This window comes from Hemitrygon akajei, chromosome 11 (assembly GCF_048418815.1).
Source record: "Hemitrygon akajei chromosome 11, sHemAka1.3, whole genome shotgun sequence".
Lineage (NCBI taxonomy): Eukaryota > Metazoa > Chordata > Chondrichthyes > Myliobatiformes > Dasyatidae > Hemitrygon > Hemitrygon akajei.
In genome coordinates, this window is record NC_133134.1 from 4,007,564 (window position 1) to 4,027,040 (window position 19,477).

Sequence of the window (19,477 nt, forward strand, 5' to 3'; positions counted from 1 at the left end):
GGAGAGGATAGTGGGGGAGTCTAGGACCAGAAGGCACAGCCTCTGAATAGAAAGATCTCCGTTTCGAAGAGAGATGAGGAATTTCCTTAGCTAGAGGGTGAATCTGCAATTCAGTAAAGCTCTACTTGACGTGTCGGACTGAGACCCTTCACCAGGTCCCACATTTGCAGCATCTGCAATAGTGTCCAAAGGTGTGATGCTGTAACGGGGTGCGATACTCTAGCTACGTACCGTATGCTGGAGGAGCTTAGGTCAAGCAGCATCGGTGAGAAGAAAGAAATTAACATTTTGGATCAAAACCCGAGTGGAAGGGGGCGATGGCTGGCACAGAGATGAGAGTGGGAACGGTAAGCGAAGATTCTGAGGTGTGTAGTAGACTGAGTAATCAGAATCAGGTTTAATATCACCAAGATATGTCGGGGAAATTGGCTGGTTTGTGGCAGCAGAGCATTGCAATGTGTAATAATAAGAACTAAGAAGTGTGTGTGTGTGTTGTGCAAAAAGAGAGCCAAAAATGATGATGATGTGTACATTGGTTCAACATCCATTTAGAAATCTGATGGCAGAGGTGAAGAATCTGTTCCTTAAATATTGAGTGTGTGTCTTCAGGCCCCTGTGCCAGCACCTTGGTGGTATCAATGGGAAGAGGACATGTCCTGGGTAATGGGGTCCCTAATAATGGATGCCACCTTTTGAAGATGTACTTGGTGCTGGGAAGTCTGGTGCCCACGATGGAGCTGGCTGAGTTTGCAACCCTCTGCAGCTTTTCCTGGCCCCGGAGGATGACAGGCAAGTGGTTACCTAGGGGAGGTGACTGGAGCATGTGATTGATAGATGGAGGCAGTCGGAGAGACGGAGAGAAAAGAAAACATAAAAACAACAGATGGAGTGAGGTGGGGGAGGGGAGTGTGGAGCTGGAGAGAGATAAGCAGGAATACGAGTACCCGGTTCGGATAAGTAACAGAAGAAAATGGGAAACATTAGGGGAGTAAGGAGAGGTGGACAACCATCAGAACAAAAGGGATGGGGGGGCGGTGAGGGGGAACTTGCTTGTCGTTGGTGTATGGAGCCAGGAGGGGAAAGGGGACAAAGATGGGTGGAGGGGAGCTGGGGTGAGGTTGGGAAGGTGGGCAAAAATGGGAGGACAGGGATCAGGAGAAAGGAAGAGAAAAAAAAACCCAATAGGGTGGGGGTTACCTAAAGTTGGAAAACTCAACGTTCGTGCCATTGGGCTGTAGACTTTGCAGGTGGAACGTAAGGTGTTGTTTCATCAGTTTGCTGGGCTTCATTCAGTAGAGAGGGCTGCTCGCCCCGCAGAGTTCCTCCAGCATATCGTGCATTGCTCCATATTCCAGCATCTTCGGTCTCCGTCTCCACAGTGATACTCTGATGTGTTCGAGTGGCACGATAGCGCAGTGGTTAGCATTACACATTACAATGTCCGATTCCTGCTGCTGTCTGTAAGAAGTTTGTAAGTTCGCCCCTAGACCACGTGGGCTTCCTCCCACAGTCCAGAAATGTACGGGTTAATTAGGGTTAGTAAGTTGCTGGGCATGCTATGTTGGCGTCAGAAGCATGGCAGCAGTTATGGGCTGTCCCCAGCACATCCTTGACTTTTTTGGGTGCAGAATTAGGCCATTCGGCCCAACATGTCTGCTCTACCATTCCAATGGCTGATTTATTGTCCCTTTCAACCTCTTCTCCCCCTTAACCTCCACTTTAAATGTACCCAATAACCCAGTCTCCACAGCCGTCTGTGGCAATGAATTCCACAGATTCACCACTCTCTTGCTAAAGAAATTCCTTCTCATGTTAGTTCTAAATGGATGTCCCTCTGTTCTGCGGCTGTGTCCACTCGTCCTAGACTCCCCCACTATAGGGAACATCCTCTTCACATCCACTCTATCCAGATCTTTCAATATCAATAGGTTTCAAGTGAGTTGGTTGTTCACACAAGTGATGCATTTTACTGTATGTTTCAGTATACATGTGGCAAAAGAAACCTTTAACCTTTACTGCAGATACGATATTATTTGATTGGACCTCATACTGTAGTTGTTCTGAAGCCACTTCTGGCCATTGCCCACAGGGGGCAGCATCGCTGCTGGATGGATTGTCTGTGCTATGTCACAGGCAGCCACCAGGTGGCAGGTTCCCCTCAGCGGCCTGAGAGCAGAACCTGAATCACTGACTCAAATGATGTGACGTAATAACAGTGCAGTGCAAAGACATTAAAAACCACAAATTATAATATAAATAAATAATACAAAAAAGGAACAATGAGGTACTATTTATGAAATTTCATTCTGGCGTCCTCTGTAAGAAGTTTTTTCATCCTTCCCATAAGCGCGCGTTTCCTCCCATAGTCCAAAGACAACAGGACACAATGGTCGATCGGTCATTGTAAACTGTCCAGTGATCAGGCTAGGGTTAAATAGGTGGGTTGCTGGGCTGTGGGGCTTGTTGGACCAGAGAGGCCTGTTCCATGCTACATCTCTAATAAAGATAAATGAAGTAAAAATCTGATGCTGGAGGGGAAGAAGCTGTTCCTGAAATGTTAAGTGTGTGTCCCCAGGCTCCTGTTCCTCCTCCCTGATGATAGTAATGAGAAGAGGGCATTGACGGTCCCTTATGATGGGTGCTGCTTTTTTGAAACATAGAACAGTACAGCACAGTACGGGCTGTACAATCTACGATGTTGTGTCTCCCTGTGTAAACCTACTCCACGATCAGTCTAATCCTTCACTTTTATACAGCCCATAATCCTCCATTTTGCTTTCAACCTTAAGCCTACCTCAAATGTATCTGCCTCCCCCACAACCCCTGGCAGCACATTCTCCGTGTTTAAAAAACCTGACCAATGACATGGCCCCTGAACTTTGCGCCACTCAAGTGGGTAAACTCTGGTGTTGACCATTGCCGCCATGGGAAAAAGTCGCTGACCACTTGATTTTTTTCCCCTCAGTCTTATAAACCACCATGAAATTGCTACTCATCCTCCTTCACTCCAGAGATAGGCCCTAGTTTGCTCAACTTGACTCATAAACATCTCTAATCCGGACAGAATCCTGGTAAATCTCCTCTGCACCCTCTCTAAAGCTTCCACATCCTTCCTATAATGAGGTGACCATAATACACCGTGTGGTCTAAACCAGTTTTAAAGAGCTGTGGCAAAATTCTCTATGGCAGCATCCAGTCACAAAGTTTACCCAGGTCATGTGCCACCCCCTCCCTGTCCCCAGCACCGTCCAGCACTATCCCACGCCCACCCATTCCACCCACATACGATCTCGTTCTCCTTTGCCTCTCTCCTCCATCCATTGTCGTCACCCTCTCATTTACCTCATCCAAGATCATTGCCCCCTCCCTTCTCCCAATGCCCTCTTTCTACACCCGCCCCGACCCGCAGCATTGTTCATGGTGAACGGCGACTTGTCTGGTGTGGCATAAACTGTGTTTGTTAAGTATCAGAGTTGGGTTTATTATCACTGACCTAACGTGAAATTTGTGGTACAATGTGTTATAATGGAAAATAAGAAATATATAAAAAATAAATTAGTGGCAAAACAGAGCAAAAGTATCGAGGTAGTGTTCATGGTCCGTTCAGAAATCTGACAGCAGAAGGAAGAGGCTGTTTCTAAACTGTTGTGTGTGTTTTTACCACCACCTCGATGGTAGTAATGGGAAGAGGGTATGACCTGGGTGATGGGAATTGTTAATGACCAATGCCGTCTTTTTGAGGCATTGCCTTTTGAAGATGCTGGGAGGACCAGTGCATGTGATGGGGCAGGCTGAGCTTATATCCCTAATTAAAATCAACTAACCTAATTCTCTTCACCTCTGTGACTGTCTTTTAGGATAAGATGTTGCGTATTTTTGACCCTAGGACCAAGACTTCAGCTGTGCAGGTAAGCGTCTCACTCTTGCTCAATTCTTGCAGGACACATGTCCCACCACAGGCAGTGGGTGTCTCAAAGTTCAGTGGACACATCACCCTCTCTCTGTGCTCAGATAATGTAGGGCTTGTGCATGTAAACCTCATTCAGTCAAACCCATGCAGGACTTGCTCTCTGGGACAGTGGAACTTGATTCTCATCTCTCCTTCCTATTGCTCCGGACCCTCTCACTGCCCACCCTGGCACCTTACTCTCCCCCACTTGCCCCGCTTTTAACCCACCCCATTTTCCCCTCCCCGTCCACCCTACACCACCCCCCTTCCGCCAAGCAGAATAATGTGTTTGAGTAGGATAACAATTCAACCATGATGGAATGGCTGAGTAGACTCGATGGGCTGAATGGTCTAATTCTGCTCCTGTGTTTCCTGGTCTTATAACTTGTTTTTAATGAATCCTGTTGGTTTTTCTCTGTTACTGAATACTTGTCCAAAGTTATGTCCCTCGTATTAACCATTGAACAGCGGAATGAGGGGCTGGTTTGCAGCTGACAGGTTAATGGCTGTGTACAGCCTCAGCCCTGCTCTCAGACTGGGAGGCCGGCTGAGACATCACAGACCTCTCTCTGCTGACTGTGTCTGGAAACATCGCCATGGCAACGGGCTGAAGGAGCAGGCTTGGCTGCTTTTGGAACGTGTGGTATTTGGGCCCTGCTTAATGAGCTGATCCTGTGTAAACAGCCCCAGTCTAATGGTTAGGGTTAGTGTAACAATTTAGCACTTTACAGCACCACTGATTGCCATTGGGGTTCACTTCCTGCCACAGACTATTGGGAATTTGTATGTCCCCCGAGACCGTGTGGGTTTCAGCTGGGTGGGTTTGCTCCAGCTTCCTCCCAATTACAGGCTGCCCCCACCACATTCTCGGACTGTGATGATCATTAACGCAAATGACACATTTCACTGTACGTTTCAATGTACATGTGACAAATAAAGCTAATCTTTTTTAAAAAGACTTTTAAAAATTCACAACAGAAGTCTCGAGCTTGTGGAGAATGTTTCTGGAACTGGAGGGTGGGAGGGTGTGAAGAGTAACAGGCCTAGATCTGACCTCTCTTCTGATCTGTTACTCCCTGAGCCTGGTATAGATGGAGGAATGGAGAGGTTAACAGGAGGGAGCAAGAGGCTGCCAATTCTGGAAGCACTCTGTGGGTCAGGCAACATCTGTGGAAGGCTGGAGCCATGGGAGGGGCAAGGAATTGTTGACAATTTGGATTCAAATTTCCCCCACTCACCCACCTACCTTCTTACCTGGTCTCACCTACAACCTGCCAGCTTATGCTCCTTTCCTTACCCCTTCTTCCTCCACCCCCCCCCCATCTTCTTATCCTGTCATCTTTCCCCTTCCTTTCCAGTCCCGGGAAGGTCAGAAACGTTGACTATTTATTCACTTCCGTAGAGGCTGTCTGACCTGCTGAGTTCCTGCAGCAGGTTTATGATCACTGACATACAGTATATCTTAAAGTCTGTTGTTTGTGGCAGCTATTGATTGCAATGCACAAACTAGAAATTGCAATTTGAAGTAAGTAGGGAGAGCGAGGAAAGTAGTGCAAGAAGAGTGAGGTACTGTCTTCAGAGTAATTCTCTGGATTTCCAGCATCTGCAGAAACCCTTGTGTTTATCAGGGCTAAAGTGACGGGATAGTAGGAAACAAAGCCATGACGTGGGTAGGAGGCAGAAGGAGGAGGAGGTGCAGTAGGCAGGGGAGAATTGCCATGAGCTGGGAGAGAGGGGTTAGGAGGAAAGGGAAAGGAGCAAAATGGTGGGGGTGGGGATTGCTTTTTTGAGGTGTGGGCAGAAGAATCAGTAGGGGAGAGATGCCACAGGGTCTGTGTTGGTGGCCTCTGCATCAATGACTGCCCCCTCGTCGCTGTGCTTGTTGGACTAGATGATAGTTGAGCAGTGATTTCCATCTCCTGCAGAAGTGAGCCCTGGACCGTCTGACGGCAGCGCCTGTCAGCAGATGCTGAGTGTGGGGGGTGGGGGAGGAAGAACAGCAGGAAGCTGTCACTGAGGCCACTGCTCTGCAACGTTTACTTTTCCTATCTCTGTCAGTTTGAAATCATTCCTGTCAGGCAGGCTGCCCTGAGAGTGGGAGGCGTGCTGTCATTAAACTAGCAAACACAGAGCCAGGGTTAGCTGTAGCTTCCTCCAACAAGTCTACCATGACTGATGAAGGGTTCTACGAGCCTTTCCTAATAAATATCAGTGTATTTACACAAGCACACACACACTAAGTGCTGGAGGAACTCAGCTGTTCAGGCAGCATCTGTGGAGATGAACAAGCAGTCGATATTTTATACTGAGACATCAGGACTGGAGAGGAGGTCAGAATAAGGTGGTGGGAGAAGGGCAAGGAAGACAAGTGAGAAGGTCGTAGGTGCAGCCAGATGGGTGGGGGTGAGGTGGATGAAGGAAGAAACTGGGAGGACCGTGGATGACCGTGGAGGTGCGTGCGCTGCTGAGGACCCGCGACTCCGCCTTCAGAGCAGGCAACAAGACAGCCCTAACAACAGCGAGGGCCAAACTGTCCCCAGCCATCAGAGGGGCAAAGCGTGCACACGCCCAGTGAATCCACAGCCACTTCCTGGACAGTGGTGACACGCGGCGCATGTGGAAGGGCATCCAGGACATCACCAACTACAAGACAACATCACCTGACTGTGCGGATGATGCCCCTCTCAGATGTGCTGAATAACTTCTACGCCCGGTTTGAGGCAGAAAATGACGTGACGGCGAGGAAGTCCACCCCTCCTACAAATGACCAGGTGCTTTGTCTCACCGTGGCCGATGTGAGAAGAACCCTGTGCAGGGTCAACCCACGGAAGGCTGCTGGACCAGACAACATCCCTGGTAGAGTGCTCAGAGGATGTGCAGACCAGCTAGCAGATGTTCTCACTGACATCTTCAACATCTCCCTGAGCAGCGCCACCGTTCCAACATGCTTCAAGGCCGCCACCATCGTCCCCATGCCAAAGAAGTCTTCAGTGTCCTGCCTGAATGACTACCGTCCCATTGCACTCACATCCATCATCATGAAGTGTTTCGAGAGGCTCGTCATGAGGCATATCAAGACCCTGCTGCCCCCCTCACTGGACCGACCCCCTGCAGTTTGCATACCGTCCCAACCACTCAACAGATGACGCCATTGCCACCACCTTCCACTTGGCCCTAACCCACCTGGACAAAAAAGACACATACGTTCAGATGCTGTTCATAGACTTCATTTCAGCATTCAACACAATCATCCCTCAGAAACTGATTGGAAAACTGAGCCTACTGGGCCTGAACACCTCCCTCTGCAACTGGATCCTAGACTTCCTGACTGGGAGACCTAGTCCGGATCGAGAGCAGTATCTCCAATACCATCACACTGAGCATGGGGGCTCCCCAGGGCTGCGTGCTCAGTCCACTGCTGTTCACTCTGCTGACCCACGACTGTGCTGCAACACACAGCTCGAACCACATCATCAAGTTTACCGATGACGCAACCATGGTGGGTCTCATCAGCAAGAATGACGAGTCAGCTTACAGAGAGGAGGTGCAGCGGCTAACGGACTGGTGCAGAGCCAACAACCTTTCTCTTAATGTGAACAAAAGAGATGGTTGTTGACTTCAGGAGAGCACGGAGTGACCACTCCCTGCTGAACATTGACAGCTCCTCAGTAGAGATCGTTAAGAGCACCAAATTTCTTGGTGTTCACCTGGTGGAGAATCTCACCTGGTCCCTCAACACCAGGTCCATAGCAAAGAAAGCCCAGCAGCGTCACTACTTTCTGCAAAGGCTGAGGAAAGTCGATCTCCCACCCCTCCATCCTCATCACATTCTACAGGGGTTGTATTGAGAGCATCCTGAGCAGCTGCATCACTGCCTGGTTCGGAAATTGCACCATCTCGGATCGCAAGACCCTGCAGCGGATAGTGAGGTCAGCTGAGAAGATCATCAGGGTCTTTCTTCCTGCCATCACGGACTTTTACACTACACACTGCATCCGCAAAGGAAACAGCATTATGAAGGACCCCATGCACCCGTCATACAATCTCTTCTCCCTACTGCAGTCTGGGAAAAGGCACCGAAGCATTTGGACTCTCACGACCAGACTATGTAACAGTTTCTTCCCCCAAGCTATCAGACTCAATACCTGAAGCCTGGACTGACACCTTGCCCTACTGTCCTGTTTATTATTTATTGTAATGCCTGCACTGTTTTTGGGCACTTTACGCAGTCCTGTGTAGGTCTGTAGTCTAGTGTAGTTTTCTCTGTTGTTTTTTTACGTAGTTCAGTCTAGTTTTTGTACTGTGTCATGTAGCACCATGGTCCTGAAAAACGTTGTCTCATTTTTACTATGTAATGTACCAGCAGTTATGGCCGAAATGACAATAAAAGTGACTTGACTTGAGGTGACAGGTGGAAAAGGTAAAGGGTCAGATAAGGAGGAATCTGATCAGGGAAAAGAGTGGATCATTTGAGAAAGGGAAGGAGGTGGGCTTTGGGGGAGGTCATCGGCAGGTATTAACACCGCCTAACACTGTAGAAAATGTGATGGATTACAGTGGCAAAAGGAACTTGGTGGGGGGCGGGGGGAGGAATAAAGATTAACAATGAAGTGTGTTGTTTGCATCATCAACGAACACAGTCCGAGGATGTGCTGGGGCAGCCTGGAGGTGTTACCACACTTCCGACACCAACATATCATGTCATGTGGGAAGAAACTGGAGCACCCGGAGGAAACCCACGCAGTCACGGGGAGAACATGCAAACTCCTCACAGACAGCAATAGGAATTGTACCTGGCCTGAAGATACACGCACTAAACAGTTCCGGAACAGCTTCTTCCCCTCCGCCATCAGATTCGTGAACAGTCCATGGACAATGCGCACTACCTCACTGTTTTTTCCTCTCTTTGCACTATTTATTTTTTTTATACACTCAGTGCCCATTTTATTAGATACCAGAGTGGAACCTGCTGTGCTGTTCTGTTGCTGTAGCCCGTCCTCTTCAAGGTTCGATGTTTTGTTTGTTCAGAGATGCTCTTCTGCACGCCAGTGTTGGAACACGTGGTTACTTGAGTTACTGTCGCCTTCCCGTCAGCTTGAACCAGTCTGGCCACTCTCCTCTGAGCTCTCTCATTAACAATGCACATTCACCCACAGAACTACCTCTCACTGGATTTTTATTTTGTTTTTTGCACCATTTTCTGTAAACTCTGGAGCAGTGATTCCCGACAGGGGTGGTTATATGCTGTGAGGAGGTATTAGGGGAAATAGAAGTTATGGGGGATGATTTTGTGGGGGGGGTGAAGCAGCGCTCGAACTTAAAGCATGAGACCTGACCGAGCATGTCAGCTCGCTGCCATCATCAGCGTTCGGTAGGCATTCCCAATTTGTGTTCATTATTTTAATTTAGCCCTATTAATGATGCATGAATATGTACAGCACAATCTCTGTGAGGATAGAAACATAGAAAATAGGTGCAGGAGTAGGCCTGCACCGCCATTCAGTATGATCATGGCTGATCATCCAACTCAGAACCCTGTACCTGCTTTCTCTCCATACCCCCTGATCCCTTTAGCCACAAGGGCCACATCTAACTTCCTCCTAATATAGCCAATGAACCGGCCTCAACTGTTTCCTGTGGCAGAGAATTCCATGAAGGCAGTGAAGCCTTGAATTCTAATCCTGCTAGGAAACAGACTACAGAAAGTGCGTCAGTACAGTGTTACATACCTGGAGTATGGTTTTATTCCTTTCCTTTTCCTCTCCCCATGTGTCTTATATTTAATACTATACTGTCCAACAAAGCCATGAAACCATCAAGATTGCAGGAACACTTCTGTAAAAGCCATCTAAAAGGCTACTTACAGAATTACTCAGTTCCAGAAGATGAAAGATGCATTTGAAAAGCGTTGCACACTCGAGTCATTTGCCAAGAAAGCTAAAATGACCTTGATAGAGGTCTCATTACGTTTCCAAAATGATAGCAGTGGAATATCTCATACAATTGGTGAAAGATTAATAATGCCTGCTGTATCAGAAATGCTCACCACTATTCTGAAAATTGATAGCGGTATTTAAAAATCAAGTCCCTATGAGTAATAATTCTGTAGCTCGTCGTATTGACGAATTGAGTGAAGGCACTGAGTATCAACTATGCTCAGAGCTACTAAAAACAGATTTTGAGAAACAACTGGATGAGTCAACTGTGCGAGACAATGAGGCATTGCTAATGGCATTTTGTATGGGTTATCAAAAATAGAAACGTTAATGAAGAGGTTCTCTTTTGTAAAAGTTAAAAACAAATATCAATGGAGAATCAATCTACAATGAGCTCAAAATATACATTGAAGATAAAAGTATTCCGATTAGGAAGATGATTTCTTGTGCAACAGATGGAGCACCGTATTTGACAGGTTGCCATGCTGGTTTAGTGGCATTTATGAAAAAAGAAATTTCAAGTCTGTTTGCAATCCATTGTGTAATTCATTGTCAACATCTCGCAGCCAAAAACCTCAGCCAGTAATTCTTTTCAAGCAACTCTTACCTGCTATCAACCAAATTAAAGCTCATCCATTAAATAGCAGAATATTTCACCGGTTATGCCAAGGTAACGATTAAGAGTTTGAAGGCTTGCTTCTTCACACTGAAGTGTGTTGGCTGCCAAAAGGCTGCTGCTTAAAACGTTTCTTTGATCTTTTTGACACTGCGGTTGAATTTTTGCTCAAAGTCAACAAGAGCTTGGGGAGCAAGATTGAACTTCTACGTGGAGATGTGGCATCCCAGCCGATCAGTATGAACATTCTAAATATGAAACTGCAAGGTGAGAATTTCAATGTAATCCAGACAAAAAGTGTGATGTCCACTTTTATTAGAAACTGGAAATATTTAAGTAAAACATTGGGAGAAGAATGTTCTCACAATTTCCCTGCATGGAAAGTATGGCACTGTTTTTCACAGACGGTGATTTGCAAGAGTACTGCTTACACCTGCAGTCACTGAAGAAGGATTTTCAGAATCAGTTCAAGGATTTGAACAATCTGGAAATTCCGGACTGGGTAACTAACCCATTGGAAGGTGGAAGAACAGGAAAAGAGCTTGCAAGAAAAAATTATTGAAATTCAGAATGTTGAAGAAGCAAACATGCTTTTCAAAAGTGTCAGCTTTTGTAGTATGTGGCTACGTTGTCATACAAAGGTTCCTGTTCTTTGGAGAAGGGCCAAATTGCTCTTCATTGCATTACCTTTCTCCTCCTACCTTGTTGAAAGAGGCTTCAGTAGAGTGAACCACATACTCACAAAAAACAGAAGAGACTTGAACATTGTTACACGTGGGGCTTGAGGCATTTGTTGTCACAACTTGAACCAGGTATTTCAACTCTTGCTAAAAACCTGTTCACAAATCTGATGTTAAGTCTTGCACTGTACTGCTGCTGCAAAAACAACAAATTTCACAATGTACTGTATGTCCATGATAATAAACCGGAATCTGATACTGAGGAGGGTTTAGGTAGGGTGGATGAGGGGGAGAGGGCCTGGACATTGTACATCTGATAAGGGAGGACACTGGTTCATGGAGGAAAAGGAACATGCTGAACATTGATTTCTCTAACTTCCAGTAATTCCTACCCCTATCCACTTTTCTTTTTTTCCCATTCCCCGTTCTGGCTTCTCTCGTACCCCTTCTCTTCTCACCTGCCCATCACTTCCCTCTGATTCCCCTCCTTCTTGCCATTCTCCCATGGTCCACTCTCCTCTCCTTGTTTAACCCTTTCCCTCTTCCACCTATCACCTGCCAGCTTCTTACTTCATCCTCCCTCCTTCCCCCTCACCTATCACCTGCCAGCTTCTTACTTCATCCTCCCTCCTTCCCCCTCACCTATCACCTGCCAGCTTCTTACTTCATCCTCCCTCCTTCCCCCTCACCTATCACCTGCTAGCTTCTTACTTCATCCTCCCTCCTTCCCCCTCACCTATCACCTGCCAGCTTCTTACTTCATCCTCCCTCCTTCCCCCTCACCTATCACCTGCCAGCTTCTTACTTCATCCTCCCTCCTTCCCCCTCACCTATCACCTGCCAGCTTCTTACTTCATCCTCCCTCCTTCCCCCTCACCTATCACCTGCCAGCTTCTTACTTCATCCTCCCTCCTTCCCCCTCACCTATCACCTGCCAGCTTCTTACTTCATCCTCCCTCCTTCCCCCTCACCTATCACCTGCCAGCTTCTTACTTCATCCTCCCTCCTTCCCCCTCACCTATCACCTATCACCTGCCAGCTTCTTACTTCATCCTCCCTCCTTCCCCCTCACCTATCACCTGCCAGCTTCTTACTTCATCCTCCCTCCTTCCCCCTCACCTATCACCTATCACCTGCCAGCTTCTTACTTCATCCTCCCTCCTTCCCCCTCACCTATCACCTGCCAGCTTGTACTCCTTCCACCACCTTTATATTCTGGCTTCTTCCCCCTTCCTTTCCAGTCCTGATGAAGGGTCTCACCCCATCACCCAGAGCATGCCCTATTGTCATGCTACCATTAAGGAAGATGTACAGGAGCCTGAAGAGACACACTCAATGTTTCAGGAACAGTTTCTTCCCCTCCGTCATCAGATTTCTGAATGGACAATGAACGCGTGAACAGTATCTCATTAGTTTTTGTTTCCTTATTTTGTATTTGCTCTTTTTTTCCCCACTAATTTAATTTTATATGTTTGTATATTTTTTAGAATTTTAATTTATGGTATAGTTTTTGATTATTGTGTGTTGCAATGTACTGCTTCCACAAAACAACAAATTTCACAACAGCTGCCAGTGATATTAAACCTGATTCTGAAACATCGACGGTTTATTCCCCTCCACAGATGCTGTTTGACCTGCTGAGTTCCTCCAGCATTTTGTGTGTGTTGTTCTGGATTTCCATCTCTCGTGTTTAGGCTTTGTTTTCAGCCCAGCTGTGTTTTGCCAGTCCTCCCCGGCTCCCTGGCACTGACTAACGGGCTGGCTCACCACGTGCTTGTGACTGTCACGGTAAACATTAGTACAAAAGACGCTCTTTTCTTTGGCTGGTGATCACTCATTGTGGAGGTTGCCGTTCTATTTGTGCTGGTCCCCTCCCTGATCGTGTGGTGTTGTGGCCAGCAGCTGTCATCGAAGCAGGGAACACTGAAGGGGAGGGGAGCAAAGCAGCATCCATCATCAAGGACCCCCACCACCCAGGCCATCCTCTCTCCTTGCTGCTGACTTCAGGAAGGAAGTACAGGAACCTCTGGATTCACACCACCAGGTTATTACCCCTCAACCATTAGGCTCTTGAACCAATGAGGATAATTTCACTCAACCACTCACCATCACTGAACTGTGCTCACAACCAATGGACTCACTTTCAAGGGCTTTTATCTCATGTTTTCAATGCTTATTATTATAATTATATTTTTCTTTTTGTATTTGCACAGTTTGTCATCTTCTGCACACTGGTCGTTTGTCTGTCTCGTGTGAAGTCTGTCATTAATTCTATTGTCTGTGTATTCTTGCTGAGTATGCCCACAGGAAAATGAATCTCAGGGTTGTAGATGGTCACATGTATGTGCTTTGATAATAAATTTATTTTGTACTTTGGTATTGGGCTTGCTTCACACATGCCTAACAAATCCTCTATTTTTCCTAGTCTGTTAAAGGCCATGACACCATCAAGGATTCCCGTCTGCTGTGGCTGAATGCTTTGGATACTGTCTTGTCGACTGGGTTTAGCCAGGTAACTATTGTATAGAATGCATATGGGTCTGTGATGGTGAGGAGACAAGCAGCAGTTTCACACACTGGCCCCCCGTCCTACTATTCGCCTACAACCCCCCCCCCCCCCCACCCTCGGGGTGATGTAACATCTTAACTCAAAATGTCAACAATTCCTATCCTACCCCCCTCCACACACAGCCACATAGAATCTGCTCACCCCACTGAGTTTCTCCAGCAGATTGTTTGTGTCTGCAGTGTCGTGTGTCCTTGATCTCAGGGAGTCACGGAGCAACACAGCAGGGATACTGGCCATTCGGCCCAACCAGTCCATGTTGACCATGGTGCCCAATGTTCTGCATTCGGTCCAGCTCCCTCAAAGTACTGCCTCTCCACATACCTGCCTGAGGTTATTGTACCCGCCTCAACCACTTCCTCGGGCAACTTGTTGCTCTGCATGAAAAAGTTGCCCTTGTGTCCTTTTTAAATCTTTCCCCTCTCTTCCTAAATCTGTGCCCTCTCGTTTTGGACTTCCCACCCCATCCAATACAGATCAACATAGCGTCTAACTCCTGTACTCAGTACTTTGATTTATGAAGGCCGATGTCCCTTCATGACCCTACCTCCCTGTGACACCTCTCTTCCCAAATCCTCTGTTCTATTGCACTCCTTAGTGCCCTGCTGTTCACTGTGTAAGTTCTACCCTGTTTTTTCCTCCCAAAATACAACACTTCACACTTGCCTGCATTAAATTCCATCTGCCATTTTTCCAGCTGATTGGGATCACTGTGCAAGCTTTAATCATCTTCCTTACTATCCACTACACCCCCAGTCTTGGTGTCATCTAGAAAGCATATCGTTAATTTCCTAAATTAGCCACAGATAGTGCCTCCTCATAGAGCTTCTCTTTCCCGCTGGAACATTCTTGCTGAGATTTATAAAATATCCCCTTAAATGCCTGTGACTGGTTGGCTACTGCCTGACTCTGTAATCTATTTTCCTTTTCCATTTTAGCCAAATAAGTCTTCACATCACTGTCAAGTTGTGGATTCCTGGTACTGAACCGAGTCTAACGCAAATTCTACTGTGCTAAAGTCATTCTTTCCTTGAGGTCCTTTACTGTGAGATCATTTGTTAAATTTTCTCTCTTAAGAGGATGCCTGTGAAGTAGACAGGCTTTCACAACAGTCCAGTGTCTTTGTCGTTACCCAGGACTGAAATCAGTACAGGACCATCAGACTCAAGAAAACAATTCCTTTCCCCAAGCAGTGAGGCTGATCAACACTTCCACCCACCCCACTACTTTATCGTTTCCTGTCAGTCACCTTATGTACAGGCACTCCTGTTCCTAGTGTCACTTTGTGGGCATACAACCATTTATGTATATAAGATATCTTACGTATTTATATCTATTGTGTTTTTATTATTGTGTACTTTATCTTATTTTGTTTTTTCTTTGCTACATCAGATGCAGAGTAACAATTATTTTGTTCTCCTTTATACTTGGGTACTGGAATTGACATTAAATAATCTTGAATGAAGAGAAGATTTATTATTTATTTAATCACTTGAATTCGGGCTTTACTTTTGCCAAGGTGGGATTTGAACTTTTGTTCCTGAGGAATGATCTCACTTAATGTTACAGAAGGTGGTTGTTCAGCCTGCCAAGCCTGTGCTGGCTCTCTGCAGAACAAGTGTATCAGCCAGATTTCCCTGTGCCCCTGGGGTTGTGATACTTCTTTCATTTTTTCTCTTACTAAACCACTTATGTTGAAGTTGTATTGACGAGGCCAAACTTGGAATATTGTTATCTCTAACATTGATTTCTCTAACTTTTATTAATGTCCCTCCTCCCCTTCTCACCCCATCCCTTATTTATTTATTTATCCCCCCCTTTTCTTCTTTCTCTCTGCCCCCTCACAATCACTCTTTGCCTGTTCTTCATCTCCCTCTGGTGCTCCCCTCCCCCTTTCTTTCTCCCTAGGCCTCCTGTCCCATGATCCTTTCCCTCTCCAGCTCTATATCCCTTTTGTCAATCACCTTTCCAGCTCTTAGCTTCCACCCCCCCCCCCGTCTTCTCCTATCATTTTGGATTTCCCCCTCCCCCCTCTTACTTTCAAATCTGTTACTATCTTTTCTTTCAGTTAGTCCTGACGAAGGGCCTCGGCCCAAAACATCGACAGCGCTTCTCCTTATAGATGCTGCCTGGCCTGCTGCGTTCCACCAGCTTTTGCGTGTGTTGTTTGGAATATTGTTTGCAGTTTTGGTCATCAACTTGCAGGAAAGGTGTAAATAAGATTCAAAGAGTACAAAGAAAATTTACAATGATATAGCCAGGACTTGAGGATATGAGTTTTAGGGAAAGGTTAAATACTTGCGTAGAGCTTTATTCCCTGCAGTGTGGGAGAATGGGAAAAGAATTGATAAATGTATACAAAATTATGAAGGGTATAGATAGGGTAAATGCAAGCAGGCTTTTTCCACTGAGGTTGGGTGTGACAAGAACTAGCGGTCATAGGTTAAGGGTGAAAGGTTTAAGAGGAACCTGAAGGGAGCTTCTTCACTCAGAGGGTGGAGTGAGTGTGGAAGGAGTTGCCAGTGGAAGTGATGGATGTGGGTTTGAGTTCAACATTTAAGAGGAAGTGTGGGTAAGTACCTGGGTGGGAGAGATGTGAAACATAGAAATACAGAATAAGGCCCATCAGTCCACAATGCTGTGCTGAACATGTACTTACTTTAGAAATTACCTAGGGTTACCCATAGCCCTCTTTTTCTGAGCTCCATGTACCTATCCAGGAGTCTCTTAAAAGACCCTATTGTATCCGCCTCCACCACAGTTACCGGCAGCCCATCCCACACACTCACCACTCTCTGCGTAAAAAACTTATCCCTGACATCTCCTCTGTACCTACTTCCAAGCACCTTAAAATTGTTCCATCTCATGTTAGTCATTTCAGCCCTGGGAAAAAGCCTCTGACTATCCACACGATCAATTCCTCTCTTCATCTTATGCACCTCTATCAGATCACCTCTCATCCTCTGTTGCTCCAAGGAGAAAAGGCCAAGCTCACTCAACCTATTCTCATAGGTCATGCCCCCCAATCCAGGCAACATCCTTGTAAGTCTCCTCTGCACCCTTTCTATAGTTTCCACATCTTTCCCGTAATGACGTGACCAGAACTGAGCACAGTACAGCAAGTGGGGTCTGACCAGGGTCATATACAGCTGCAACATGACCTCTCAGCTCTTAAACTCAATCCCACGATTGATGAAGGCCAATGCACTGTATGCCTTCTTAACCACAGAGTCAACCTGCACAGCAGCTTTGAGTGTCCTATGGACTCGGACCCCAAGATCCCTCTGATCCTCCACACTGCCAAGAGTCTTACCATTAACACCATATTCTGCCATCATATTTGACCTACCAAAATGAACCACCTCACACCTATCTGGGTTGAACTCCATCTGCCACTTCTCAGCCCAGTTTTGCATCCTATCAATATCGTGCTGTAACCCCTGACAACCCTCCACACTATCCACAACATCCCCAACCTTTGTGTCATCAGCAAACTTACTAACCCATCCCTCCACTTCCTCATCCAGGTCATTTATAAAAATCACGAAGAGAAGGTGTCCCAGAACAGATTCCTGAGGCACATCACTGGTCACCGGCCTTCATGTAGAATATGACCCGTCTACAACCACTCTTTGCCTTCTGTGGGCGAGCCAGTTCTAGATCCATGAAGTAATGTCCCCTTGGATCCCATGCCTCCTTACTTTCTCAATAAGCCTTGCATGGGGTACCTTATCAAATGCCTTGCTGAAATCCATATACACTACATCTACTGTTCTACCTTCATCAATGTGTTTAGTCACATCCTCATATTATTCAGTCAGGCTCGTAAGGCATGGCCTGCCTTTGACAAAACCATGCTGACTATTCCTAATCATATTATGTCTCTCCAAATCTTCATAAATCCTGCCTCTCAGGATCTTCTCCATCGACTTATCAACCACTGAGGTAAGACTCACTGGTCTATAATTTCCTGGGTTATCTCTACTCCCTTTCTTGAATAAGGGAACAACATCTGCAACCCTCCAATCCTCCGGAACCTCTGCCATCCCCATTGATGATGTAAAGATCAGTGCCAGAGACTCAGCAATCTCCTCCCTCGCCTCCCACAGTAGCCTGGGGTACATCTCATCCAGTCCCGGTGACTTATTCGACTTGATGCTTTCTACAAACTCCAGCACATCATCTTTTTTCATTTCTATATGCTCAATCTTTTCAGTCTGCTGTAAGTCATCCCTACCTTTGCCAAGGTCCTTTTCTGTAGTGAGTACTGAAGCAAAGTATTCATTAAGTACCTCTGCTGTCTCCTCTGGTTCCATATACATGGTTCCACTGTCACACTTGATTGGTCCTATTCTCTCACGTCTTATCCTTTTGCTCTTCATTTACTTGTAGAATGCCTTGGGGTTTTCCTTAATCCTTGCCAAGGCCTTCTCATGGCCCCTTCTGGCTCTCCTAATTTCATTTTTAAGCTCCTTCCTGCTAACCTTATAATTTTCTAGTTGTCTATCATTACCTAGTTCTTTTTAACTATGTAATGAGTGGGTAGCTATGGTCCAAAAGCAGCTCAATGGGACTAGTCATGGACTAGATGGGCTGAAGGGCCTGTTTCTGAGCTGTGGTGTTCTGTGTTTCCATCAAACGGAAAGAAAAGCCAGTCTGTTGTGAAGATTGGTGGTCAGTCACAGAGTTGGGGAATTGCTAGAAAGTAGCAACGAGTGACCCAAAGCTGATTAATGTAGAGAGTAGGCCAGCAAAAAATATTAAAGGAGATGTGACTTACCACAGTGGAAGAAGCCGAATAAAGTAAACATTGGTCCCTTAGAGGATGGGACTTTGGAGTTAATAGAGGATTGGACATTGGAGGGTGTAGTGCTGAGGCTTTATTAGACAATTGGTCAGACCACACTTGGAGTATTGTGAGCAGTTTAGGGCCCCATATCTAAGGAAAGATGTGCTGCCGTTGGAGAGGGTGATGAGAATGATCCTGGGAATAAAATGGTTATCGTATGAGTGACATTCGATGGCTTGGGGCCCGTAGTCACTGTAGTTTAGAAGAATGAGGGGGGATCTCATTGAAACATCGAATACTGAAAGGCCTAGATAGAGTGGATGTGGAGGGAATGTTTCCAAACGTGGGAGAATTTAGGACCAGAGGGTGCAGGCTCAGAATAGGATATCCTCTAGAACAGGGATGAGGAGGAATTTCTTCAGTCAGAGGATACTGAATCTGTGGGATTCATTGCCACAGACAGCTGTGGATGCCAAGTCATTGAGTATATTTAAAGTGGAGGTTGACAGGTTATTGATTAGTAAGGGTGCCAAAGGTTAAAGGGAAAATGCAGGAGAATGGGATTGAAAGGGATAATAAATCAGCCCTGATGGGCTGAATGGCTAATTGCCTTGTGGTATCTGCCACACAACCCATGCCAGCAGCCTGTGTTCACTGATATGTTGCTGGGTACTGCCCCTGGGGTGTTCTTTCTCACTCCCTTCATCCTTCCTTGTCTCTCTAGGTACGCGAGCGGCAAGCGAGGCTGTGGGACGTGCGGCAGTTCACCACGCCTGTCAGCACCCTGACGATTGACACGGACCAGGGGTGAGTGCACACATCTGTTTTGTACTCTGTCACAGACTTGGGTCAGTCCTTGTATCCCCACTGAGGGGGCATTGAATTTGCACCTCCTGCAGTTACTGATATGGATATGAAATGTGTCAGATCTGGGAGGTTCC

General features: G+C 46.4%; 1 protein-coding gene across 1 annotated transcript in view; it reads left to right on the forward strand.

The window, feature by feature from the left end:
- coro7 (coronin 7) overlaps positions 1-19,477 on the forward strand; it is a 227,002-nt gene that overhangs the window by 32,609 nt on the left and 174,916 nt on the right. The window contains exons 7-9 of the mRNA XM_073060075.1: positions 3,858-3,908; positions 13,607-13,693; positions 19,261-19,343. Of these exons, the coding sequence (XP_072916176.1) occupies positions 3,858-3,908; positions 13,607-13,693; positions 19,261-19,343 (221 nt within the window). The remainder of the gene's footprint in view (positions 1-3,857; positions 3,909-13,606; positions 13,694-19,260; positions 19,344-19,477) is intronic.